Source organism: Eumetopias jubatus, unplaced genomic scaffold (genome assembly GCF_037043125.1).
Source record: "Eumetopias jubatus isolate StellerSeaLion01/CBP00866 unplaced genomic scaffold, mEumJub1_p1.0 scaffold_1, whole genome shotgun sequence".
NCBI lineage: Eukaryota > Metazoa > Chordata > Mammalia > Carnivora > Otariidae > Eumetopias > Eumetopias jubatus.
The window spans coordinates 128,332,124-128,359,449 of NW_028274807.1; the positions used below are offsets into that span (position 1 = coordinate 128,332,124).

General features: G+C 37.1%; 1 protein-coding gene across 1 annotated transcript in view; it reads left to right on the forward strand.

The window, feature by feature from the left end:
- Positions 1–22,667, forward strand: part of MRPL3 (mitochondrial ribosomal protein L3) — a 38,027-nt gene extending 15,360 nt beyond the window's left edge. Inside the window, exons 7-10 of the mRNA XM_028099255.2 lie at positions 10,534–10,642; positions 15,416–15,490; positions 17,298–17,375; positions 22,180–22,667. Coding sequence (XP_027955056.2) covers positions 10,534–10,642; positions 15,416–15,490; positions 17,298–17,375; positions 22,180–22,329 — 412 coding nt within the window. The 3' untranslated portion in view covers positions 22,330–22,667. The remainder of the gene's footprint in view (positions 1–10,533; positions 10,643–15,415; positions 15,491–17,297; positions 17,376–22,179) is intronic.
- The last annotated feature ends 4,659 nt before the right edge of the window (positions 22,668–27,326 follow it).

The following is a 27,326-nucleotide window of genomic DNA, read 5'->3' on the forward strand; positions in this document are numbered from 1 at the left end:
GTCAACACAGATGATGATTTACTTCTCTGTGTGCCTTGATTTCCTCCTTTTTTGTCATTCAACAAGGTCTGCAGCCTATGTAATTCTGACAGTGGTCCACATGGGCTCTGGGATTGTCTTACAACCACAGTGACTGAGCCAAAGAGCTTTTATCCAAGGAAACCGGAGCCAGCATTAGTTTCCTTAATGGAGTCGGTTAGATACACTTTATTTCCACCCCATTATTGCCTACTTTCAAATATGAGCCATTGCAAACAGCCCTTACCTTTGATTAGCTGCTTAGAAGTGGAGTCAGATAGATTGACAATACAGTGGGTAGAGAGATTATGGACTTCTTTTTTTTTTTTTCCTGCATCCTGATTGTTGCAGATTCATTCCTACTGACTGGGGCCTCTAAAATCACTTGGTAACTTTTCTTGTTCTACCTTCCCTTGTCAAGAACTCAGAATATTAGAGCTGGAAAGCTTTGGTTTGGTTAGTTGGGGAGATGTGTGTGTTGTGAATCAGATAATTTTACTTTTTAATTTCTGAATTAATTATTACATATAATAAAGTACCTCAGTAATTCTGTTAATTTGCATAGAGGTGATAGTGTGTGAATTCTGTTACGTAGTTTACAGAATATATGAGATATTCTGAGAAGTCCTACAAAGTCAGAGACCTTTGTTAGCAGATGCTTTGTGGTGGGATTCGTGACTAGCTTGGATTAGAGCCAAGCTTTTCAGATGCCTGTGTTCAGCAAATGCTCTCATTCATACGCTACTATTGGGTTTCTGGCTTCTTAAAAGTTATTTTTAAAAACTTCATCCTTCTTCTTGTGAGTATAAAGTGAAAAGGAAAGTATTTTAGTTTGTTTTAAGATCATGTACCTAGAAAACAAGACTGTAAAGCCTGGTGCCAGCCTAGGGCCTAGGTAGCTGATAAGAGCTGGGAGAATAGCCCTGGGATTTAAAGTAGTTGCCATACAACTCTGGAGAAGGGAGGACCTTCATTTGAGAAGATCCTCACTATTGTGTGGGCTGCAATAGAGTGTTCTGTTGACTAATACATGAGAATTTGCATTTCTCTAACAAGTGCTCAGGTGATGTGGATGCTGCTAGTCCATGGCCTACACTTTGAGAACTACTAGCCTGGAGAATAGTCAAGGGCTCACCAGTGGAACCGCTTTTCCTTCCTACTCCTTTACCCAGCTTAGAATCCTAATCCCTTCCTTTCCTTAAACCTGTGCTCAAATTATAACATTGAAACATCTGTTTTAAAGCAAGCAAATTTAATCAATCCAGTTTCAAATAACTGTCAATAAAAGTAGGCCTAGTTAGTACTCACATTTTAGTTGGCATAAAACTGAAAATTGGTCTCTTTAGTCATCAGTTGGCTTCGTCATCTTTCCATTAGAAAAGAAAAATCTCAAATTAGTCTCTAATTGAAACTCTTCATTTTTCTCATACTGTAATAATTATATTTGTTACATCTACACTTATTTTGAGTATTTCAAGTTTTTTTTACCTTATACCTTCAATTTTAATTGCTCAACTAAACATATTTTAGAAATAACTAAGAAAATTTAAAACAAAATACCATGTAATTTAAAAAAATAAAGTGTTACTAGAATCTACTTTGAGAATGAAATTATCTGCATTTTTTTAAGGTGACCAGTGACCAACAGTAGCAGCTTCTTCTTGAAGACTTCCCTAAAATTTTTAAATGTTTCTCTGTTAATAATTGCATTGGGAAATCTGCTTGCATTGAAAGATACAATTTACCTGTGCCAAATTTGTGTATTATTCTCTATACAACTAAGTATTTACCAGTGTTACTTTGGAGTGTGAGGTAAATACATATTTACCAGAGTTCATTTTAATTTTTACTTTTATAACAAAAATAATTTTTTATCCAGAGGGTTTGAGAATCTAAATTCAATTTAGATTAATGGGAAAGATTTTTACATCTAATATTTAAAACCATTCTAGCAGAATAACTTTTTAGTTGCATTATTCTGTTAACAGCTAATAAAGCCCTGTCTTTGAAATATGACAGTTTTGTGTAAATCATTCTAAATAAATTTTAAGACTAGCATGTATCATGTGTCCCTCACACCCTGCCCTAGCACCCTTTTAAAGTTTCTATTCTTGTTCTGTAATGGCAATTACATTCCAGCGTAACTTCTAATAGATGATGGTTTAGGGTCTAGCGTTCTCCCTTTCTCTCATTCTCAGTTTTGAGGAGGAAACAGCTATGGATAATATATAAAGAGTGTGTGAGATAGGATGTGACTGTTGAGTCTATCCTCAACATAGCCCATTGTTTTCTGGTGAATCTTAATGGTGCTTTTATTATATGTTGTAGGTTTTTTTAAAAAAGGAAAGAAATCAAAAGAATGAAAGAATGAACAAAAAGAAAACTGTAAAAATGCGCTCTGCATTATTAGGGGGAAACAGTTAGGTCTTTGTCTGAAAGGACTTGAAGGACACCGATGGTGGTGATATCTCCCTAACAGTGGGTGTGGTGCACTTTCCTGCCAGGTCTTTTATTAAGCTTTGAAGTCATGACAGTGGCATACCTGAAGTAAGGGTTTTTTTTCTGGTTGTCTGGAATTTATTTATTTATTCCCTTGTTTAAATTCTGAAGCCCACATTGAAGTCAGAAAAAGTTCATTCAGCTACTTTAAAAGAGTCTTTTCTTTCTGGGTAAAGGATAATCTAACAACCTTGTCTCCAAGTCTGGGCTAATTAGGACACCCCATATATTTTCAGACATAATCTTATTACTTTAAAGTTGTCAGTGCTCTTTCAAATCTTACTGCCCTTTGGTCTCAAAATAGAAAAATAGGCACTTAACTTGATAATGTTATCCCTGGTAGTAGAAATGAAAGGAGTGGGGGAGATTAGATGACTGGTAGAGCACCTTTGCACATTTACTGAGATTTGTTTAATTTGGGTTCTTTCATTAAAATATCACATTATATACAGAAATATGGTTGCCCATCAAAGTCTTAAGGTGATTAAAATGCCAGGTGGATTCTTAAAAGAGCAAAGACTCTTTGAGCTCTATGCCCAGTCCCTCCCTCTGTCAGAAACCTTCCCCACTAGCCCATTGTTCTTCTGTTTAGCAGATGTTTGCTCGAACACTAGGAGGGGAAAACAAGGCATGTGCTGCCTTCAGGATACAGTTGCTGTTTAGCCCTGTACATTTCCAGTTTTATGTCACTTTTAATAAGTTACTTTATTTACTATTCAAAGCAGTACATTTTTAAGCCTAGTAATGAAATAGTTTTCAAAACTAGTGATTAAGTGTAGAAGGAAATCATCTCTATAAAAACTAATCCTTTTTAAATCAGTCAAAAGTGAATGTCTGTTTCAAGATAAAGGAGAGTTTGGAGGGTGGTGTTTTAGGGTTATATTTGTTCTTTGCTTTAAAAATTTGTATAGTAATCATTTATAATAGCCTCACTTTTAACTATGAAAAAGCATTTTTTTTTTATCTCAAAACCAGCAAAATTAAGGCCTGAGAGGCAGTATAGGGAATGGCTAAAAGCATGGGCTTTGCTTCTCAGTAGCTGTGTGACCTAGATAGCTTTCTCAGCCTCTCTGTTGCCTCATCTTTAACATGAGAATAATTGTAGGACCTGCCTCATAGCCATGTTGTAAAGACTGAATGAGATAACGCACAGATAGCTATTAGCTCAAGGCCTGGCACATATTAAATGCTCAGGAGTATTGGCTACTATCACTATTATTGGTATTACTGCTTATTAATTTGTTTCAGATTTTAGAAGGAAAAATCTTTTTTTCAATAGGAAATATCTTTTAAAATGAACAAAAAACATGAAGTCATTAGGAATTCTGTTGTGGGATTTTCTAATATATCTAGTTATTGCCTCCCTAAGACTGACTTGTAAAGCAAAGCTGTAGCTTTCCAAGCACTCTGGGTAATTTTAAGATTGCATACTACCTGCTGCATCTAGACATTACTGCGTAATGAGGATGCCTTTGAAATAGCTTCATGCCACTCCGATGTGCTGGACATTTTCGTATTTTTGCTCTGAACTGCTTCCCAAGAGGCAGTATGACCTGGGTTGAAAACATGGCCAGATGCTTCCATTTACCAGGGATCTGTCCTTGAGCAAGTGGATTAACATGTCTGAGTGTAGATTTCATTGTCTTTACCATAAGGGCATGGGACTGTGTGGTTTCTAGGATTCCTTTTGTTCCAAAAAATTATTTACAAAAAATAATCCCTGTTTTCCAAGTGGTATAACTCACTCTTAATCTATATTAATGAAGAAGTAAGACATAACAGTAGATTCAACAATACACGGCAGTATGGTCTTCTGGTCTATTGAAGAAAGTGGTGTGGCTGACAACCTGCAGAAAACTGTTATGTCCTTCCATGATACTATGAAATTTTTTAGTTATTTGAGTTTTCTTTTTTGAGAAATGCACACTGAACTTAGGACAACAGTTGTGGTTTTCTCGGTTTATTTAGGACAGCCAGGAAATGCTTTCTTTTTTAGGGGGACTCAGGAATCACTGCACATTTGGCTCTTTGTACTATTGAGTAAGCTCGATTTGAAGTCGGGAAGCTATAAGCAATGCACTCTTAGCAGTCACTTGTTGATAAAAATGTTCCCAGATATTGATGGGAGGTTTATGGTTTTTAGACAGAAACAGAATGCATTCTACATTTCAGGTCATGCTGTCACAAACTCATCCTAGAAAGTAACAGCTATACAGCTATCCCATGCCAGCTTTTAACTAAATGTGATAGAACACAAAGCAACTGAAAAATTCCACCATGCCTTACCTGTGGGCTCAGGAGCTGTACGTCACTGACTAAATAGGTTTAGACAACACTGAATCAGTAGAAATTGACTCCCAGAATTTACAGGGGTCTTCAGAGAGATGCTTTATCCTTGGGATGTGTGGAGATGAAAGTAGGTAGATAATATCTATCTGCATGAGTTTGTTGAAATGATAAGCTATAATTAAAGCTTAAAACGTTTGTGCTTTATTAGTTTGTCATAAATTAAAAGCTAATCCTGATGGAGATAGTGAATTAGCTAATAGGGCCTTTTATATGCATGTAATTTGTTTTAGTAAAAATTGCCCTTTTTTGTTTACTAGAAAAAAATTTTTTAATTGAAATCTTTTTGGGTGTTTTGAATCTAAAACATAGCAAAGTAATGTTAAATTATATCCTTCAAGAAATTCTTTTGATTGTTGATTTGTAATATTCCACATTACTTTTTCACAAATAAAGATACCATCTTACTCTAATCTGTTCTCAGTGGTTCAGCTTCATAAAGAAGCAACCCAGTCATGGTTTTGGCCAGAACCTGATGTGAATCTCCATTTCCCTGTATTCAGTGTTTAACCATAGAGAAGCTGGTTTTAAACCAATGATTTCTTCATCTTCCCATCCTCATCTCCATAAAAATATGACCTGATCTTGGGGCATCCTTAGAGAAGTCAAGAGTCCTCTCTTCCATTTAGTACTTAGTTGCTGGTTCTCTGAGAGATTATGTACAAGTGACTTAAACTTTTTACAGCTTTAAATCAGCTAAAGAGAGAATGTGAAAGCTTAATTTAGAAATGGTTCTGATACAAAAACCTCTACTTACAGTATGGATTTTGATTATTTTTAATAAAGAAAATCAAGTACTTTGTAGCCCATGTGACGCTTGATGACAAACACATTCGGTTCTCTTTTCGTGGTAAGAGTAGAAAGTGCAGTGAGATGGGCGTGTGAGGCTGAGGCAACAGAATGAGCAAAAACAGGAAAGAGAGTGGCCTATTTAGGGGTTCGCAGAATATTCTGCTACGATGAGGATTTGTGATGGGCAGTGTTTGAAAGGTCAACTGGACCCAGTCATAAAAGGCCTTATATGCCCCAAGCTAAAGAAGTTACTGGGAACCACTCAAGGTTATGGTTTAGTTTGCTTTTTTTTGTTGTTGTTGCTCTTTTGCTTTTTAAAGCAGGGGACAGCTTGTGTGAAAAGGCTGTCATCTTGGGAATGTCACTCTAGTGGCGAGGAAGAAAGAGAGACGTTAAGTTTCTATTTCTGAAACATTATAATTGAATGGCTAGGGTACTTCTGGTTGGCTATGATCAGTACCTCTGTGGAATAGGATAGTAGCAGAATTCTTGCCAAAGGGCAAGTTTTGTGGAACTCCGGCTTATTAGTAATAGGCTCAAGAGTCAGCAGACTTTCTCAACGAGCCAGATACTAAATATTTGAGATTTACAAGCATTATGTTCTCTGTTAAAACTACTCAACTCTGCCATTATAGGTCCATAGCAGCCGTAGGCAATGAGTAAATAAATATAGAAGGCTGTGTTCCAATAAAACTTTATTCACAAAAACAAGTGGCCACTGCTGGCCATACTTTGCCAACCCCTGATGTAAACTGTATTGAAAAGAGGGTCAGCAACGGGTCTCTTAAGTCCATCTTTTCATGTAGCAGCAAAGGGAAAGGAAGGTCTCAAGGAGCATTAGGGAAGCAGGAAAATAGGGAGGAAATGATGACTGAGACTAATGGGGGAGAGGGTGGTAAACATGAAGAATAGAGGACTACTCTTTCTATTTTAAGAAAGGCCATAGAAATTTGAATACTGACGAGGTATTTGATAGTAAAGAATTACTAATTTTTTTAGATTATGATAACGGTATTGTGGTTTTGTTCTTAAAAAGGATCCTTAAAAGAGACCCATGTTAAAATATTTTTGAATGAAATGATATGATATCTGGGATTTGTTTAAAAAATAATCCATTGGAGTTACAGAGGAGGGGAATAGATGAAACAGAATAGGCCTTGAGTTGATAATGTTTGACCCTGGGTAATGGGGTACATAGGGATTCTTTGTACCAGTCTCTGCTTTTCAGTATGTTATTTCATAATAAAACGTTATTTTAATAAAAGGCTTTGGATTTGGGAATTAACAAAGTGGAGAAAGAGGGATACCAAGGAGAGAGAGAGAAAAGAAGCCCATGTTAAGGGAAAGCCTCAGTGATGAGAATTTTAGGGGAAGTTCTCCAAGTACTCAGAATGAATCAAGTTGAAAGCACTCTTCACCTTTGGACATTTTGTTTTATCCCCTATACAAATATATCTAGAATCATGCAGTCAAGGGCACTTTCCCACAAAATGGGGAAATTCATGATGGGTTTGTATTAAAACCTGTGTGTCTGAGGGTAGACATTAGTGCTTTTGACGCAGTATACCAAGGGAATGAAATTCACATAGCAGTAATCTCTAGAGACTTCAAGAATGCAGTGGGAAACATGAAATTAAGCATTTTCTTCTTTGAGATACTTATGACTGTCATGCCTTTAAGCCCCTCCTCCCCTTTTCTTAATACCATCTTCTTAAACCTTATAAAAGGCATGCCCATTATACAACATTTGAAAACTACAGGACAAAATAAAGGAAACTAATTATCTTTCTTCCTAAGACGCAGCTATAGCCAGTAACAAAATAACTCTGACTTTTCTAGGTTGGGCACAAGGGTTAAATAATCATAATCCCCTGCCCTTCCTGAGCTTAAAATGTACGCAGGGGCAATGGACTGAAACAAGGGCAATAGAGTCTCCTAAATTTAAATAAGATCTCTGAGTTTTTTAATGAATTTTTGGTTTATCAAGTATAGATGTTCTAAATATATTTTTATGTTTTCCTAATTTTCTGATCTGTCTCGCTAAATGTGGAACTTCTCACATTGTTTTCTTTCTGACTTGAATTTTCCTTTATTCGACTTTTTTTCTGCTAACTAAAAACTGCAGCAGGAAAGGGGTAGGGGAGATAAAGCGTGTGTGCTACGTGCTGTGTGTCATTGTTATATAAAGGTTTTCTTTTATGTGACCTGTGAAAACCTTATATTTGAAGTGTGCCTGGGTATGCTAAGTATAGATCAGTTCTCTTCTTGGCTTTTGTTTTGTTTTTGTTCTCATGTTGGGTGACAACTGAAAGACCTAGTAGAATAGGTACCTGAACCACCCACGGATCAACAGGTGCACTCTATTCTCCATAATCTGAATTAAGGCCAATAATTTGTCATGCCATTTATCCTTTTGTTTAAAGGTTATTTATTGAAGACGTTCCCATTGTACCCAGTATAACAACATGAGGCATTCTAGAGCTAGATTGAAAAACAGTCTGTAATTAGCTGACAGATAATTAGCCCTTTCAGGATACCACTTTCATCTTACAAGCATTTACTCTTAAAATGAGCTAAATTGTCTTCTGTAATTTACCTGGCATTTGTTTTATTGGTGCACACACTAGCAGTCTTTCTTTCTAAGTAGAGCGAATCAATTTGAGAACTCAGAAGGTACCAGCAAACTTTCTACCAAGAATGGCCAGTGTTATTGTGTGGTATTTTTAAAACATGTTCAGTTTAGCTAAGTGTTGCCGGTCCCCTCTTTTTATCTTTAAAGTGTTATTGGCCGGACAATATCCGTATGATAAAATGACTTTGTAGGTATTTCTTCTTTATTTTTAAATTGCCAAGCTTTTTATTTTTCAAATGTGTTCTAAAATTCAGCATTAACTAGAAATATTTAAGTTTCTGAAGCAAACTTTCAGTAAAATATTTGATTATTATAGTTTCTGTCCCTAGATGTTAATCTCCTTGCAAAATTTATAGTGGGTTTTTCATTTAATACATGTTAAATTACTGTTTTAGCTCTTTGACCAGGAATAAGCATTATTTTGAGTTTTTGAGGCAGAGCAGAATTATGTGCACACCATAAATGATGGTTCAGTTGATTAATGTGAAGAAAATGATGTAAATTACATTTAAATTATTCATATACAAGTAACTTTTGACATGGAATTTCATAATCTGTTGTTAGGTTCTACACATAGTTTACATTGTTTTTATGCTGAATTCTTGACTTATTTAAAACAATTGTTTGTATGGGCTTACTTCAATCCATTACTCTCTGATAATTCTTTGTTAAATGCTTAGCAAAGTCCTTGTGGAAATAACGTGGTTTTTATTATCTTGTGCTTTTGGTCCTTTTTGTTAGTGGCCTGCACTAGGGTGCTGTCTTATAATAGCTTTGTTAGATTTGGAAATATGACATTAAAAATAAATTGACTTCGGGGGGCCTGGGTGGCTCAGTTGTTAAGCGTCTGCCTTTGGCTTGGGTCATGATCCCAGAGTCCTGGGATCGAGTCCTGCGTCAGGCTCCTTGCTCAGGGGGGCCTGTTTCTCCCTCTCTCACTTCCCCTGCCTGTGTTCCCTTTCTGTCTCTCTTTCTCTCTCTCTCTCTGTCAAATAAATAAATAAAATCTTAAAAAAACAAAAATAGGTTGACATATTATCTAGTGAAACGTGAAGAAGGTATTATCTTAAGAGTATAAAAATATCTCTGGTACAGTCTTGCAGTCCATTCTAGCCCTTTTATTGTATCTTCATACTGATATATTTGACAGAGACAAACTTTAATAATTCTTGAACCTTAGTATTTTCCGCTTTCTACCTGCATCACAGAATGCTTCTCTAGTTAGTGGAATTTGAAAATAGAGCGGTTTCATTTAAAAATTGAAATTCTAGATTTTTAAAAAATTGCTAGTTTCTGATTCTATTTCTCTGTGAGCTTCCTATTCAAACCTTGAGACCAAGATGTTTCTGATATCTTATAAAAGTAAAACTTGTCCAGCATTAGGGTATTATTGTTTTATTTATTGTTATATTATCTACTGCCACCTAACACATTACCCCAAAACATAACAGCTTAAAACAACGAACATTTATTACCTCACAGTTTCCATAGTCAGGAATCCCAGTACAACTTAGCTGAGTGCCTGTGGCTCAAGAGGTTTTTACAGGGCTGCCATCAGGCCGTCAAGGCTGTAGTCATCTCAGTTCAACCTGGGGGGCACTGCCTCCGAGCTCACTAATGAGGCCTTTGGCAAGCCTCAGGACCACAGTTGTTGGCTGGAGACATCTTTGCCACATGACACTGTATGGGAAATGGCAGTTGATTTCCTTCAGAGCCTCGAAGGAAGAGTGTGCCAAGTTGGAAGCCATAGTCTCTTTATAACCTAATGTCAGAAGTGACATCTTACCATTTTGCCATAGTTTATTCCTTAGACATAAGTTCCTAGGTCCACCCGGACTCCAGGGGAGGTGATTACCGAAGGGCATGAATACCAGGAGATGGGGATCTTAATGATTGCCCCATAGTTATGAGTACTTGGGAATATCTAAAAATTTACTACTTTTAACTATGTTGTTTCACAGGATTATGATGATAAAACTCCCTGCTCAGAAAGAACTCCCTTTGCTTAACTTGTTCTTGTCTCATCATCTTGAATTAATCATGTTGTATGGAATGAGGCTCCAGGAAGGGATGCAAACTAGGACGTAGATAAAGAAATGTTCATTTGCAGTTTCTCTTGCATAGCTTTTCCTAGGTATTTAGATAAGCAGCGTTGTTAAAACTCTAAGGTAATATTAAGAAAATGCACAATTGGGAATATTTTATGCTCTGTTTATTATGTAAATTCTAATGTTTATCTTGTTCAGTATTGGTAAAGGTTTTCAAGGCGTCATGAAAAGATGGGGATTTAAAGGCCAGCCTGCTACTCATGGTCAGACAAAAACCCACAGGAGACCTGGAGCTATTTCAACTGGTGTAAGTATAACTTAGTGGTCCCCTTTTTAATGCTAAATATTCAGCTTCTACACATAGAGTGCTTTAGTCTGTCCTTGGGATCAGGTCACATAATTTTAATCTGACTCCAGGTGGATCACAGTACTTGTCACATTTTTATGGGTCCTGGCCTCACTTACTTTCCAGAACCAGACTTGAATCATTTAGTAACAACCCCTATACTTACAGCCCGTATTCTCATTCCTGCCTTCTTTCTCATTTCCATCTCTGTCTCCCATCCTACCCTCTGAAGTCAGCTGCAAGAAATCAGGGATTAGAATGTCCTTCCATCTACCCCACCAGTTCTTTCACAAATTAATTTTTGCCTTAACACAGACAGTTGGGAAAGATTGTCAAGGACAGTATCATGGTGCAAGGGAAAAGTAGTAGAGAGGAAATGGGGACACAAACAATAAGAGCACAGAAAATGGAGAAGGACTTTTGTATTCTGAAATAATTTTCTCTAAGTTGTAGGATCGAATGGATAAGTAAATATATTGATAATGGGAGCAAGTTTCTTACTGCTGGAAAAGGATATTCAGGTATGAAAAGGAGGGAAATTAGAACAAACCCTGTAGTGTTGAATTCAGATTGCAGGTATCCATCATACACATTTACTGTATGTGTACATAAAGAGAAATAGATATAGGTATGTGTGTGTATATTTATTCCTTAGCTCTCTCTGCTGAAAGAACCTAAAAGCAAAAATATTCTATAGCAGCGAGCCACACCTAGGGCCTAGATCTTAGTTTCTAAATATCATTGCCCACTGAAAGGAACTTGGGCTCATTGGAGAAATGGCCCATTTCATGCATGGGGCAGGAAGAGTATAAGATGAACCCAAAATAGCTTGTTCAAGAAAGTGAGGAATGTAATGTACCGCATGGTAACTATAGTTAATAATGCTGTGGTGCATATTTAAAGGTTGCTAAGAGAATAGATCTTAAAAGTTCTCATCACAAGAAAAGAAGTTTTTTGTAAGTATGTATGATAATGGATGTTAGACTTATTGTGACCATTTCACAATATATACAAATATCGAGTCATTACTTTGTACACCTTAACCTAACATAATGCTGTATATCCATCAGACCTCGATAAAAAAAATAATTCTTTTAGAAATTAAAATAACAAGGAAGAAAGAAAGGAGGTGCTTTAAAAATGATGGCACATGAAAAGGACACAGCAGCCAGCTAAAATGAGCTCCCACTTGTAAAACTTGGGACGGTTTGATCTGAAAATGTAAAAAATGACAGAAAATGGAATAAAATTAGAATTGATGATCTCACACTGGTACAGATGCATAAAGTGAATGGATAGGTTAATAAATGGGAGAAAAGGGACTGCTCTTCTTTGCAGTATAGTATTAGCAAATAAATGTAGAAGGAATGATGGAGTTAGAATTTCATTTTGACAGTCATCGTAGGAATAATTGATTCAGCCAGGAATTATCAGTGGATGCTGAAACAAGTGCTGAAAACTTGATGGAGATGAGTTTATATACAGAGTCCCCAAAACAACTCATCGATTAATTACAAAGGGAAAGATAATAGCCTTAGAGTAGATTAACCTACTGAAGACAAAAAGGACAAAAAAGAACACATCATCATTTCTGTGGTGATTCCTGCCAAAAAATGCATCACCTGAATCTGATCATGGGAAAACATTAGACCCAAAGTGAGTGATAATCTACAAAATAATTGGCTACAAAATAATTGGCTTCAAAAATGTCAAGATCATGAAGGACAAAGGCTGAGGAGCTGCTCCAGATTTGAGGGGACTAAAGAGACATGACAGCTAATTACAGTGTAGAATTCTGAAGTGGATCCTGGACTTGGGGGAGCATTATTGGGGCAAAATTTAGAATGTGGACTACAGATTAGATAATTTTTTGAGTTTCATAAATTGTACTGTGGTTATATGAGAGAATATTCTTGTTCTTAAGAAATACACACTGAAATACTTGCAGGTAAAGGAGCATCATGTCTGCCATCAGATTTTTAAATAGTACAGGGGAAGATGTGCATATATAGAGGTAGAGTGAATGGTAGAGCAAATGGGGCAGCATGTAAACACTTGGTGAATTTGGGTATAGAGTATGGGAGTTTTTTGCATTTTGCAACTTCTTTATGAATGTGAAATTATGCAGTTATAAATTATATGAAAATAAATTGTTAAAAAATTAGGTAGATCATAGACGTAAATTTAAGAGCTAAACTATAGAAGTCTTTTAAGAAAACATAGGAGTAACTCTTTATGACCTTGGGTTAGGCGAAGCCTTAGATAGGACGCCATAAATACAAGTAACAAAAGAAAATACAGGTAACTTAGGCTTCATCAAAATTTAAACTTTTCTGTTGCAAACAAGACAACTCACAGAATGGAAGAAAATATTTGCAAATCATATATCTGCTAAAATTTATAATCCAGAATATGAAAAGATAACCCAATTTGGGGTCTGGGTGGCTCAGTTGGTTAAGCATCCGACTTTTGATTTTGGCGCAGGTCATGATCTCAAGGTTCTGAGATCAAGCTCCACATTTGCCTCCACACTCAGCAAAGAGTCTGCTTGAGATTCTCTCTCTCCCTCTGCCCCTCCCCCTGCTCCTGCAAGTGGGCTTGTGCGCTCTCCCCCTCCTTCTCTCTCTCTCTCTTAAATAAGTAAGTCTAAAAAAAAAAAAGATAACCCAATTCAATCCAAAGAATTTGAATAGGTATTTTTCCGAAGAAGATATACAAATGGCCAGATTAGCATATGAAGAAATAATTAACATCTTTATCCATTAGGGAAATGCAAATCAAAACCCAGTATGCTAGCACTTCAGCACCTACTGGGATGACTAGAATTAAAAAGATAGATGGACAGTAACAAATGTTGGCAAGAATGTAGAATAATTGGAACCCTCATAACATTGTTGATAGGTATGTGGAAATGATAACAACTGCTTTGGAAAAGTTTGGCAGTTGCTAAAAATGTTAAGTGTAAAGTTACCATATGACTCAGCACTTCCACACCTAGGTATATGCCCAGAAGAAGTGAAAACATGCACAAAACACTTGTGCGTACATAGCAGCATTATTCAAAAGAGCGGAAAAATAGAAACAACCCAAATGTTCATAAATTGATGAATAGATAATTAAAATATGGCAAATTCATACAATAATATTTAGCAATAAAGAAGAATGAAGTATTGATACATGCTGCAACATGGGTGAACCTTGAAAACAGTCACAGGCTGCATATTGTATGATTCCATTTACATAAAATGTCCATCCTAGGCAAATCTTCATGATGAAAGTATATTAGTGGTTGCATAGAGCTGGAGTTGGAGTGACTACTAATGGATTTGGAATTTCTATTTTAGATTGATGAAAATGTTCTAAAATTGCTTGTGGTCATACACAGCTCCCTGTATATAGTAAAATATTTAAATTGTATACTTTAAAAAGAGTAAAATCTATGGTATGTGAATTATACCTCAATAAAGCTCTTTTAAAATTAGGCATGTAGAAGAACCTATTACTATGACTCAAGTCAGTTATTTGTCATGAAATGCACCATTGTGTTTGTAAATACTGCTGTTAAGTATTAGCTAGTCAATACCTTTTTAGTCCTAAGAGGGTGTACTTTTTTTTTTAACTCTATTTTATTATTTTATGTTAGTCACCATACATTATAGCCTTAGTTTTTGATGTAGTGTTCCATGATTCATTGTTTGCGTATAGCACCCAGTGCTCCATTCAATACGTGCCCTCCTTAATACCCATCACCAGGCTAACCCATCCCCCCACCCCCCTCCCCTCTAGAACCCTCAGTTTGTTTCTCAGAGTCCATTGTCTCTCATGGAGTGTGTACTTCTAATGAGAATGTAAATTTAATTGGGGAGGGCAGAGTCCGTTTTTAGTAATGCTAAGCAAGGTGTACCTATCACAGAGAATGTCTGTAGAATGAATAAGAGTGATATTTAGTCCATAACACACAGAATTGTCTTTTAACCTGAGTTGGTTACCAAGTCTCATACTAAGATGAGCTACTTCCACTGAGAGTTTTACCTGTTGATGTCAGAGTAGTGACACAGAAGTGTTTATGTTCCAGGAATTCATGTGTCATGAGAAGCTTTCCCGTTTTAGATGTAATTCAAATTTGCTTCTTTAGAGACAGTATTATCCATTATCAAAGCCAAAATCAGAGAGACCATGTGAAGCTGTTTGATTTATGTGAATCAGAGACAACCAGAGCTAGACAAACAAACTCAATATTCCAATAACCAACTCTGTCCTTTAATCATTCTGGTGAAGGAAAGTAACATCAAAAGCGAGGGTGGAAGAGTAGACCATCCCAGCAGCAGGGGTGTAGATGGAGTCCATTAAGTCAGTTAATGCAGAAGGTTAGTGAAAACAGACCAGGCAGTCAAGTTTGTTCTTTGAGTGGTGGTGTGATGTGGGTTTACATTTCTGTAATTTTTTTCTTTTCTACTTCTCAACCAGTATTAGCGAAGTTGCTACTCTCTTGTTAATCAGTTTTTCTCCTACATCTGTTTCTTAGCCTGTATTTATTTTGTTGCTCTAATTTAGAAGGGAAATCATCTGGGGTAATTGTGTCTAAATCCACATTTAGTTCCTTACTGGGGCCTAGCAGAATGAGGAAAAAATGAAACACTTTAATAACTCCTGTCTCGCTTTGCATTTTGATTTGATCAGTGCTATTGGAAATTCAGAGTACTTAAAAGTGCTAATTTTGGTTTTCTTATGTAGGACGTCGCCAGAGTCTGGCCTGGAACTAAAATGCGACAAATGGGAAACAAAGATAGGACAGCATATGGACTGAAAGTAAGTTTCTGAAATGGCTGTTTTAGGAATAGTCAAATTAATACCTGAATGTAAAGGCACCAGAGGATGTACGGCATCTGTGTCTGCATAGGGTCGTTCTGATACCTGAAGAGAGAGGAGGGAGAGAGAGAGAGAGAGAGAGAGAGAGAGAGAGAGAGAGAGAGAGAGAGAGAGTGTGTGTGTGTGTGTGTGTTGTAGCCATACTGTGTGTGTGTGTGTTCTGGTACCTGAAGAGTGTATGTGTGTGTGTGTGTGTGTGTTGTAGCCATACTCATGGTAGTGTGTTCATTTAACACCCAAGCTATGGAATGTGCAGTCACTGAAAAGAAAAAGGTAGTCATCTACTGTTTGATCTGGAAGATTTCCACAAGATGGTGCATGAGAAAAGTTAGATTCCAAAGCATTGTGTGTAATACTATCCTTTTATAAAAGAATGAACAAAAGCTCTCTCCATGTATATGTTACTGTGCCATTATATAAGCACAGAGAAAAGTGGAATTTCATGCCAGGGTATTTTGGATTATATGTCGAATGTGTGGGTGGATAGAAGTAGATGTGGAGGAGGAGGAGAGAGGGAGACCATCAAAACAGGAGGGAAAAGATAGTACTAAAGAAAGGATTGTGGTATATGTCCATCTTTATAAAATAACTATATGTATTTAAAGGGGGGGGAGTTAAATTCAGTCCCTGGTAATTTGAGGAATTTGACAAATAACTAATGTTTATATGTGTATGTGTATGTGTATATGTTTCAAAGTATAGAAAGTACAAAGAAGAAAATAGCTCCTCCTAAAAACAATACCCAGAGATAAACACTTAACATTTTGGTGCATGTTCTTCCAGCTTCTATTCTAGATACATTTTATTTATAAATTTTGACCAGCAGAGTTTTTTAAATTTTATGTAATTAAATCTAAGATTTTTTTCCCTTCTACTACTTTTACATCTATAAGAGATCACCTATTTATATCTTTGTGTGTATTTTCTGTGCGTGTGTGTGTGTATTTGCATGTGCATATGTGTGCGATATTTCAATTTCCGTAGTATTTAACATTTAGCCACTAGGAGCTGTGAGCTGTGGGTCAGACTTGATTTTCCCCCCACATGAGTTGTTCTTTCACTACCATTTCTTGACCATTCTCCCCCATTTGTATAAGCTTTTTTCCACATGAAAGGCCACCCACATGAGGACCATCTGCTCAGCACACTTATTTTGAAAATTAGACTCAGAAAGGTTGTGGCTTCCCCAGTTTCTAGTTGCAGCAAGCTAGTATTAAATAAAACTAAAATAAAATTGACTTTCCACTTGTTAATGGTGCCAGCAGAGTCCATTGAGATATCCAAGCAGTCTTGGTTGTTCAGTCACATTTGTATTTAAAATGATGAGAGTTTGCGGGGTGCCTGGGTGATGCAGTCAGTTAAGCATCCGACTTTTGATTTCAGCTCAGATCATGATCTCAGGATTGTGGGATCAAGCCCCACGTCTAGCTCTGTGCTCAGCATGGAGTCTGCTTGAGATTCTCTCTCCCTCTCCCCCTCCCACTTGTGCTGTCTCTCTCTAAAATAAATCTTTTAAAATGAGTGTTTGCTACCACTTCCCTAAGACATATCTGTTATAATCATATATTACAAGTCATCAATAGGATTTGAATTTTTCCTATTCTCATTCAACATTTTGAAGTGCCAATATGATGATTACTTCATAGGCTACTTATAGCCTCAGCTTTTAGTAACATATTGCTTGTCTTAATACAAGTATATTCTCAAATTTTTAACTCTTAAAATTCGATTTCATTTCTTTCTTTAGGTATGGAGAATAAACACAAAGCACAATATAATCTATGTAAATGGCTCTGTACCTGGACATAAAAATTGCCTAGTAAAGGTATGTATGTAAACCATCTTTATTTTCCATTGTTCAGTTACATGAATGTGTGCCATAAATTCTCCTTTAACTCATAAATGTGGCTTGAAGATAAGTGACTGTTTCTCCACATCTGCTAAATTAAATTTTTTTCCACTTTTCAGTAGCACCTGACTGAAAAAATTGTACAAAATAGCCAAAACCTGTGTTTATAAAACCATGAACCTGCACAAAGGGTAGGACCAATAATTAGAGGCTTTTTAGAAATACAAAAAGGATATTGGGATAACTATTGCCAAAATATCAGTATCCTTCCAAAAAAGAACTTTTTTAATTTTTTACAGAATACTTTGACACAGTCACTGGAAATACATGAAATGGATATTCAGTGAGAGAGTCAACAAGATAGGTGATAAAAGGGCACCTGGCTGGCTCAGTTGGAAGAGCAGGTGACTCTTGATTTTGGGGTGATGAGTTCAAGCCCCACGTTGGGTGTAGAGATTACTAAAAGAAAAATAAAACAAAACTTTAAAAAAAAGGAAGGTGGTAAAAGGTAGACATTTTAAGGAGAGATTTATTATTTTTATTATTATTATTGTTACTAGCATTGCTCTGATTATACTTTTTAGTGTTTTTCTTAAAAATATACATGTTCATTTTTATGTTCAAAAACAGAAAAATGTACAGGAAAATTTTGAAAAAAAACTCTTGCACTCTCACAGACTTACGCCTATCAAATAAAATAGAAAATAAATATTCTGCCTGGGATTTAGACCAACATAATATAACATGAGAAATCACTTTTGAAATTTGAATCTTCCATTCTGAAAATAAATTTATAGTAGAAGTGATACCAGCTATTCCCAGAAATATATTCTTTATTAATTTTCTAACAGTAACAACAAAAATAGGTTAAAACTTAAACCTCAAATTTTTCAGATTGGGTCTTTATTCTTTTCATTTCTCAAAGTAGATTCTATTACTAGTCTAAAGTATGATACTTGTTTTAATCTTACAGTAGTTAAAATTCCCTTTCTGCAATTAACTTTTTGACTAGATTCTCATTTTTCTTAAAAAATACATCTTATGAATTCTTACAAGTTTTTTGGCTTTTTTTTTTTTTTTTACTTTGCATGTTTTTAGATTTAAGTGGGTTTCCAGTCTCCAAGTGACCTAGTCATAGACACAGTGACAGGTTGTCGAGGTTGGCAGGTTGTCATTGTACTTCTTAGAATATTTTGGCTTCATAATTAAATGTATCCCTCTACATTCCAGGCTTATTGCATGTTTATAAATATCATAACCTAATAAAAGAGAAAAGAGGGAAATGATTCTTTTCCATAATGAAATCATACTGTATAGCAGATGAATTTTTAAATTTTGACAAAATGTTGTCAAATCTCCCTTTTCTCCCCATTTTACTGCATATACGGTTCTAGGCTGGCTTTCCAGCTGCACCTTACTGCTGCTGTGGCTTCTCAGGTACACTCGGCATTTTCTTGGATGCCAGTATAGATGAGTAGGTCACCTGTCTTGAAAAACCGTAATATGTGCAGTGATATTCTGACTGGTTGCTAGAAACAGTTTATAGGCAACAACATTTAGTACTCTTCCACCTACTTCAACAAAAGAATTGCCTCCAAAAACTCAGCTCTCTGAAAGAATGATGGCTTGCCATTACTGAAGACATTCAGAAGATACACCAAAGGCAATTCCAAAAGAGGAGTCCAAATATATTTCAAGAAACTAGCATAGGGGCTCCTGGGTGGCTCAGTCAGTTGAGGGTCTGCCCTCGGCTCAGGTCATGATCCCAGGATCCTGGGATCGAGGCCCGCCCCTGCATCGGGTCCCTGCTCAGTGGGAAGCCTGCTTCTCCCTATGCCCTTCCCCCTCCCCGTGCACTCTTAGGCACATGTACACCCTCTCTCTCTCTCTCTCTCTCTCTCTCGCAAATAAATAAAATCTTAAAAAAAAAAAAGAAACTAGCATCAAAGAATGTCTAGTCCATTTTGAACTGTTAACACACTAATGAATGTATTTGCAAGAAACGTATTTTGGGGCACCTGGGTGGCTCAGTCGTTAAGTGTCTGCCTTCGGCTCAGGTCATGCATGGTCCCAGGGTCCTGGGATTGAGCCCTGCGTCGGGCTCCCTGCTCCGCGGGAAGCCTGCTTCTCCCTCTCCCACTTCCCCTGCTTGTGTTCCCTCTCTCGCTGTGTCTCTCTCTGTCAAATAAATAAATAAACTTAAAAAAAAAAAACTTATTTTGATTTTTAAAAACTCATTTTGAAAAAAAAATCTTTGAAATAGAGTGTCTAAACAAGTGTCTTTTGTAACCTTACACAAATGTCTGTCCCAGACATTAAAGACAGGTGTAGTGAGTATTTTGTGGGCTTGTGTTTTAAATGTCAGAAGTGTGGTACACTTTTTGAAAACATTCACCCCACTTTTTCTGTTCCTCCGGGTGATTCCATAGCAAGTGATAAAACCCCCTTGCCCATGGGGATTGAGGTACGTCCCAGTGGACAGGCAGCCTCTTTAACATTGTCTCATCCCAGGGCGCCTGGGTGGCTCAGATGGTTAAGCGTCTGCCTTCGGCTCAGGTCATGATCCCAGAGTCCTGGGATCGAGTCCCACATCGGGCTCCCTGCTCCTTGGGAGCCTGCTTCTCCCTCTGCCTCTCTCTCTCTCTCTCTCTCTGTGTCTCTCATGAATAGATAAATAAAATCTTTAAAAAAACAAAACAAAACAAAACAAAACAAAAAAACATTGTCTCATCCCATAGGAGCTTTTGCACCCTGCCCCCGCAACCCCGCAGAGTACAGGGCTACCAGTACCTTTTTTTATTCTAAAGTTAGTAAAGATAGTCTTAGGGATGACCAACCTGTTTAATCAATGTAAGCATTTTTGTTGTTGTTTGGATTCACTAAATCTATTAAGAGAGCCAAAAGAACTTGTTTACAACATTATGTAGTGTATGTTATCATTATTGTGTATGTTCATTCCTATTCCCTAATTTAGAATTTGTAAATTTATTCTAGATTTCCTGGTTTGTGTGTGTGTGTCTGTTTGTGTGTCCTACCCCTCACCTTTCCTCAAAGGATTTGAACTGGTTTGCCAATATACAGAAATATAAAAAGAATGAGCTGGAGAGTTGAGGGAGTTTTGGTGAGGGTAGGGAAATAAGGAAGCCAGAGGTTAGATTAAGTGCACCAAAATACATACCATAGAGTCTTACACATTTGTTAAAGATGGGTTGCAAGCTTTTGGCCCTCAGCCTTAGAGCAAAGACAAAAGAGATTTAAATAAAATGTCATCATTTATGTTTCAAATCAATGAATTTATAGTACTGTTGCATTTACAATTAGAATATATAAACAGTGCTTTTATCTGAAATGTTCCTCGGGGAGGAGAGATCTATCAAAATGTAAAAGCAACTGAGAATTTGCTACTTAGATCATTTATGACTAAATTTTCACATTTATCAAATTAGCACAGAAAGTTTTGCTATTGTTGGTTTTGTTGTTTGCTTGGGTTTTATCTTCAGTTCTAAATTTTGAGACAGTTTAAATTGGTAAAGAATAGGACTTTTTTTTCCTCAAGTTAAAGTTCAACCCAAGATTAGTGAATTGGAAAAAAAAATTAAATGAGTTTATTTTCTTCTGGGCAACTTACTGAAAATTTCTTGGAACAGTTTTAATGAGAGAGATTAAAATAGATGTTTTTCTGTACTTAGCTGTTCTTAGCAGCTGTGTACTTAATTTCAACCAAATTATTCATTTCTCATTGCCAAAATGATTATGCCTTATTTTATTCTGTGTGTATAATTACATGTAATTTTTTTTATTTCTCTCTGAATGAAAGCTGTAGAATGTCAGAAGCTTTAAAGAATCCAATAATGTTTTCCAAAAATAAAGCCCAACATTTTAGATCATATCAATATCTGAACTGTTCCTTGGTTTACGAATTCACAGATATAATTAACATATTTTTAGAATATAAAGAGTTAATAGAGTTAATATAAAGATGTGTGGATTTTTATTTTTGCTAAATACTATTTTGTCCTTATTTTGTCAATGATAATGGTACTTGTTAAATGTAAGCTTATTTCCTTAATAAAACTTGATATTCTTGGTTATGTGCCCTTTGACTTAAGACTAACAAAAATACTAGGTAAAAGTTATTTTTTTAAAACTCAACTTAATCTATGATAGAAAATAAAATAATAAAAATATGTAATAGGAGTAGATAATAAAATCAATAATTAGGTAGTAATAACTTTTAGGTACGTAGTTTGGATATAATTGATATCTAAGTAGTAATTGTAAAATATAATTTATCCTGTTGGGCAGTTCTAGAGATTTATAAGTTACGGATAAGATATAAATTAATAATCAGTAATTTTATTATGAGTAGATGATTAACTTGAGGAAGGCTGTATTTCTGTCATTGGATTAATTAAATTTATTGGAATAAAAAGAATACATTGAGGGCGCCTGGGTGGCTCAGATGGTTAAGCATCTGCCTTCGGCTCGGGTCATGATCCCAGAGTCCTCGGATCGAGTTCCACATCGGGCTCCCTGCTCCTTGGGAGCCTGCTTCTCCCTCTGCCTCTCTCTCTCTCTCTCTCTCTGTCACTCATGAATAAATAAATAAAAATCTTTTAAAAAAAAAGAATACATTGCGTTCCTTTTACTTCATGTGACAGTTGTGTTACTCACATTAGAAAATGTAGGAACACATATTCTTTAATTAATAATTAAAACAGACCATATCTTTAACTTAATTGGTAATACTTATTAATAATCTTTGTCTCCTTCCCCACAGATCAGAGATTCTAATCTGCCTGCATATAAGGACTTCTGTAAAAATCTACCATTTCCTACATATTTTCCTGATGGAGATGAAGAACTACCAGAAGATTTGTATGATGAAAATGTGTGTCAGCCCAGCGCACCTTCTATTACATTTACCTAACCTCATTGGACGTGGCAGAACCTTAACATATTTTATGAGCTTTGATGAGCCAGAACAGTAATATAACCAGGAAATATGTTTTCCTTTCTTAATCACAGTACCATACTTGTCACCTTTGTCAAGGGCATAAATAGATCATTCATCCCCCAAACTAAATTATGTTAAAAAAAATTACCACGTTAAACAGATCAGTTAAGTAGATTGAATATGCCAAATTTAAATGGACTGGCAGTTTGCATGTGAACAAAATCTTTGTAATTTGTGAGGTTCATTCTTTTTTTACTGCATATTTCTCAAGTTACCTCAAGATGCTTGTAAATTAAACTTCTTTTATTAAAGATTTGTCTGTCTTTGTGAAGGAATGGCTGTGGAACAGTGGCAAACCATTTGGGAGTTATGGTATAACCTATTCAGAAAAAGAAACCATTTCCTAAAATTCATTTTTATCATTCTTACACTTTTAGAGCCCTAAACAGAGGAAGTAAGATTTTTATTTAAATTACAGAAATATGTATGTCATAAAGGCCTGATGAAGGAAAAACAATAAAATCATAAATTTTGGATCCTGTTTACACTTCTGTTGGGAGGAATATTTTTTAGGTTGATCACTCACCAATAGATAGGTTTAATCATTTTTCCTGATACCTTCACAGAAGGATCTGAAATGGCCTGGGATTGTACATTCAACAAACTTGTGAATCACCTATTTCTGAAAATGTTAATGGCCGTTGGGTTTTCCTTCATTGTATGAAATTAAGATGTGTTTACTAATGGCTACTTAAGTCATATAAGCTTAATAATATTAAGTATAAGCAGGCCTCACTGAACTCCTGGATTTCCTCTGTACCAGATTCCTGAGGACCCAGAGAATCCAACTTAACTCCAGACATTTTCTGAGACTTGATTCATATGGTCACCCGAGAGACTTATTAATCATACTGTTAGGTCTCCATATAATTTCCTGATAACTAAAAAATAAAGTATTTTTTTTGTTTATATTACATTTCTCTCATTCTCAATTTTAAATCCAAATGTAGCCACATTTTCTTAAAGTTTTCATTTATTTTCACCTAATTCCACTAAGATTTGTTGCAAATGACAGGAAGTCCATACAATAAAATAGTAAATGAAGAGGAAATACACCAAGGATAATATAAATCAGAATACGTGGGAAGGGGTGCCTGGTGGTTCAGTCAGTTGAGTGTCAGACTCTTGGTTTCGGCTCAGGTCATGATCTCAGGGTCATGAGATTGATCCCTGCGCTGGGCTCTGTGCTCAGCACAGTGTCTGCTTGTCCTTCTCCCTCTGCCCACCACCCCAGGCCCCACTTGCTCATGGGTGTGCTCTCTCTCTCAAATAAATCTTTAAAAAAAAGAATAGGTGGGAAGTTGGGAAAGAATAGTGACGATACAATACAGATGAGCAGACTATGACAGTTACACTCAGTTTGACTCAGCTGCCTGGGTACCAAAGTAGAACAACATTGATCTTTTACATATTTCTCTTTAATCATGAGTTCCTCAAGAGGAACTATTTTAAACTGGAGTAATCTTGGTCACTGTACCATTTTTTATTAAAAACAAGAATAACTTACCAAACTAGAAATTCCTGGACTTGTTAAAAGATTATCTCAAACGCATTCAGGGATAAGATATTAGACACATTCTTGTCAGAGATCAAACAAGGATACCCTTTACTACCGCCATTCAACAATGTTCTTGGTCCCTGTCAGTACAATTACTAAGACAAGAAAAAGTAATGATAAAAATATGACGAAGTGAGAACAATATTATTTGTAAGAAATATCTACCGAGGTCAAAGACAACTGACAAGCCATCAGAACCAATAAAGACAGTTCAGAAAGGTGACTGAAAATAGGATTAATATCAGCAATATTCAACTGAGACATTTTATGGGGTGGGGAGGGAATGGATATCATTCACAAGAGCAGTTTTTTAAAACGTTACCTAGAAAAAAAAAAAGCCTAACGAACGTGCTGGGGTCTTATTGGAGAAGATAAAATTTTATTGAAGGATATAAAAGAAATAGTGGAGAAGAATACCATGGTTATGAGTGGGAAGTCTTAATATTGTAAAGAATTCAATTTTTAAATCTCAACAGGATTTCCCAATCGAACTGTTCAAACTGATTCAAAAATAGATGTGAACGTGAAAATTCAAGAATAGCCAAAACATAAAATCATAACCATTAGTTTGGTGTGCCCCATACTACACTTAGGGACTTACACTTATTTAACTTTGAAATTCGGAATTCCATATGCCTAATTCTACTACTTCAGTTGCATTTGAGCAAAAGATTTTAATGAACTTAGAGATGCATGAAATTTGCTGATACGCCAAAGGAAAAGCAGCTGTTCCCTTGCAAGGCAAATGAACAATCATTGCTGGGAGAACATAAAATCTTGTTTCGCTATAAAGTATTTGCGGAGATGGAGAGAAAGGAATCCTAGCACCTGAAGGTAACCAGGTGACAGATGATGGGGAGAGCAAGGAGCCGTTCAGCAGTCATTTACCCAGGACATGCAGTGTTTTGAAGAAGACGGGGAGCCCTCTCCACTGGAGAGCCGGCCCTAGAACCATCACCATTTGTCTATAGTCTTCAAGTGGTCTTTGGATCTGCATTTGAGCTTTAAGGAGAAAACTTCTGATCCTCTTTTAGGATAATGAGCATGAACCCTATCTTCTAAGAGAGCCAGGGAGCAAAGCATCCACTTCCACTCCCCACTTTCATCCACCTACTCCCACTGCCAGGACCCTGTATAGATATCTTACCTATTGAAGAAGATCTGGGCCCCGTTCCTGCAAACTTCTTCAGTAGCCCAGAAGAAGTAACCTGAGCTGTAGTCTACTGAACCAAGTGGAAAGGGAAGAAGCCTTGACAGTTATGGCCATTTCCTTCCTCAGGAAGGCCAACTGGTCGAGGCACATGTGCTTTATGAGTTACACTAAACATTGGTTGTCCTGCTTCCTTTCCAGGACCCTAACCTTACTAGAGTAGCTGAAGCTGAAATGCTAATGCTGCTTAGTCCTGTCTCCACAGTGGGCCCTGGCGTGGGAGGACAATTGGATGGTGACAAGCTGTCACAAACACTAAAATGTCAAGGAAAGCATTTCTTTTCTTTTTTCTTTCTTTTTTTTTTAGGGTTTGTTCTGTCTTTTAATGGGGCGCCTGGGTGGCTCAGTCGTTAAGCATCTGCCTTCGGCTCAAGTCATGATCCCAGGGTCCTGGGGACAAGGAAAGCATTTCTTACCTACAGCAGATGTGAGGGTATAATTTGCAAGGAGATTACGTTTTTCAAAGTCAATAAATAGTGCTTTCTGTAACATTTAATGCTGAGATACAGACTTGCTTTTCAACTTTTCACAAGGCGTAGACTATGAGGATGACTTTTACAGCTTATTTCCAAAGGGAAATTTGTGAATGGAACCCGAGTGCATCTGAGGAGATAGGATGAGATATGTACAGAACTACGGGGTTTAGGTTTGGGGTGGGGGGTTAATGTGAAGTGTTGCGACGCACACGAGCTAAAGCAGCCACTCAGGGTTCCTGATACTGCAGGGTAAGTTCCACCAGTCTGTGGGAGCATTGTCTCATGTTTAGCCGTTTCTGTTTTAGTAATCAAAAGAACATGTCTTTGAGGGGGAAAAAAGTGTCAAAATGAGAACCCCTCATTTCTGCAGTGAAACTGGACCTTGGTCCTAAGTCACTGCCCACAGAGATTGTGTGGGCTGTATCACAGCCAAACCCACTGCAGGGGTCGGAGGGCATTCAGACCGCTGCCACCCGGTCTGCTGTTCGGCTCTCCGGGATGGATGCTCACGCGATTGCCTTTAAGCATCTGTATCACTCCTCATTCTCGTTCCAGTGGAAATATCCTGCCACGGCTCCTTGGGCCATTCCACCTTGCAACGTGGTCTAGCCTGCAGTGTGATGCCTTCCATCAGCTACTTTGTAGTTTGCTTTTCCATGGCTGATTTCTCTCCCTTGTGATTATTCCACAAATGCCCATTCCTGCCTGTGTCCCCTGAGGTCGGTACTCTGGAAGTTCTCCCCAACTCTTGCAGGAAGCATGGCAGGGAGAGTGGACTTCAACTGTTTACCTTGTTTTTATAACTAGTCCTGTAGTGGAGCACTTTAGTGATGAGGAGGGGCATGTTGCTGATTTCAGTTTTGCTCAACCCAAAGCGAGCATTTAAATACAGACAGACAGAGGTGGGTCACCATGCCATGAGGCATCTTGGGCAAACATTTTCAGGAGCTTTAGAATCACATGTGTCACTCCATGGCTACCTGTTTTCTATACAGGAAGCAGTTCTTCACATGAGATTTACTTGACTAATGATGGATAAAATTTCTTCCGCTTTCAGGAATTTTCTTTTTTTTTTTTAAAGATTTTATTTATTTATTTAACACAGAGAGAGAGAGAGAGAGAGAGAGAGAGAGAGAAGGAACACAAGCAGGGGGAGTGAGAGAAGGAGAAGCAGGCTTCCCGCGGAGCAGGGAGTCCGATGCGGGGCTCGATCCCAGGACCCTGGGATCATGACCCGAGCCGAAGGCAGACGCTTAACGACTGAGCCACCCAGCTGCCCTGCTTTCAGGAAGTTTCTACCAAGTTGACTCTACTGTAATAACACATTTCTCCTTCAGTTTCCAGTTTTACTGCCGTATATGCTTTAAGACCTCATCTGCCAGCTTCTGGTAATAATTCCCAGCTCCAGGAGGGAGCTTGGCCCCAGAAATAGCCATGGTCTCTCAGAGCATGCCTTACAAGACCAATGTGTCTGCCATGCAGAATGCCATCCATTTTGCCTCTAGCAATTGCCTAGGAGTCCCTGAAAGAAGAGAACCCAATTAGGGTGTCCTCAGCCCCTCCAGAAAACAGCCAGAGTCCTGAGTGTGCGGGTTGCCAGCCTTCATTTCATCATTTGGTTTTCTGCTTTCAAACCACAGAACTTACAGGAGTCCACCTCACACCT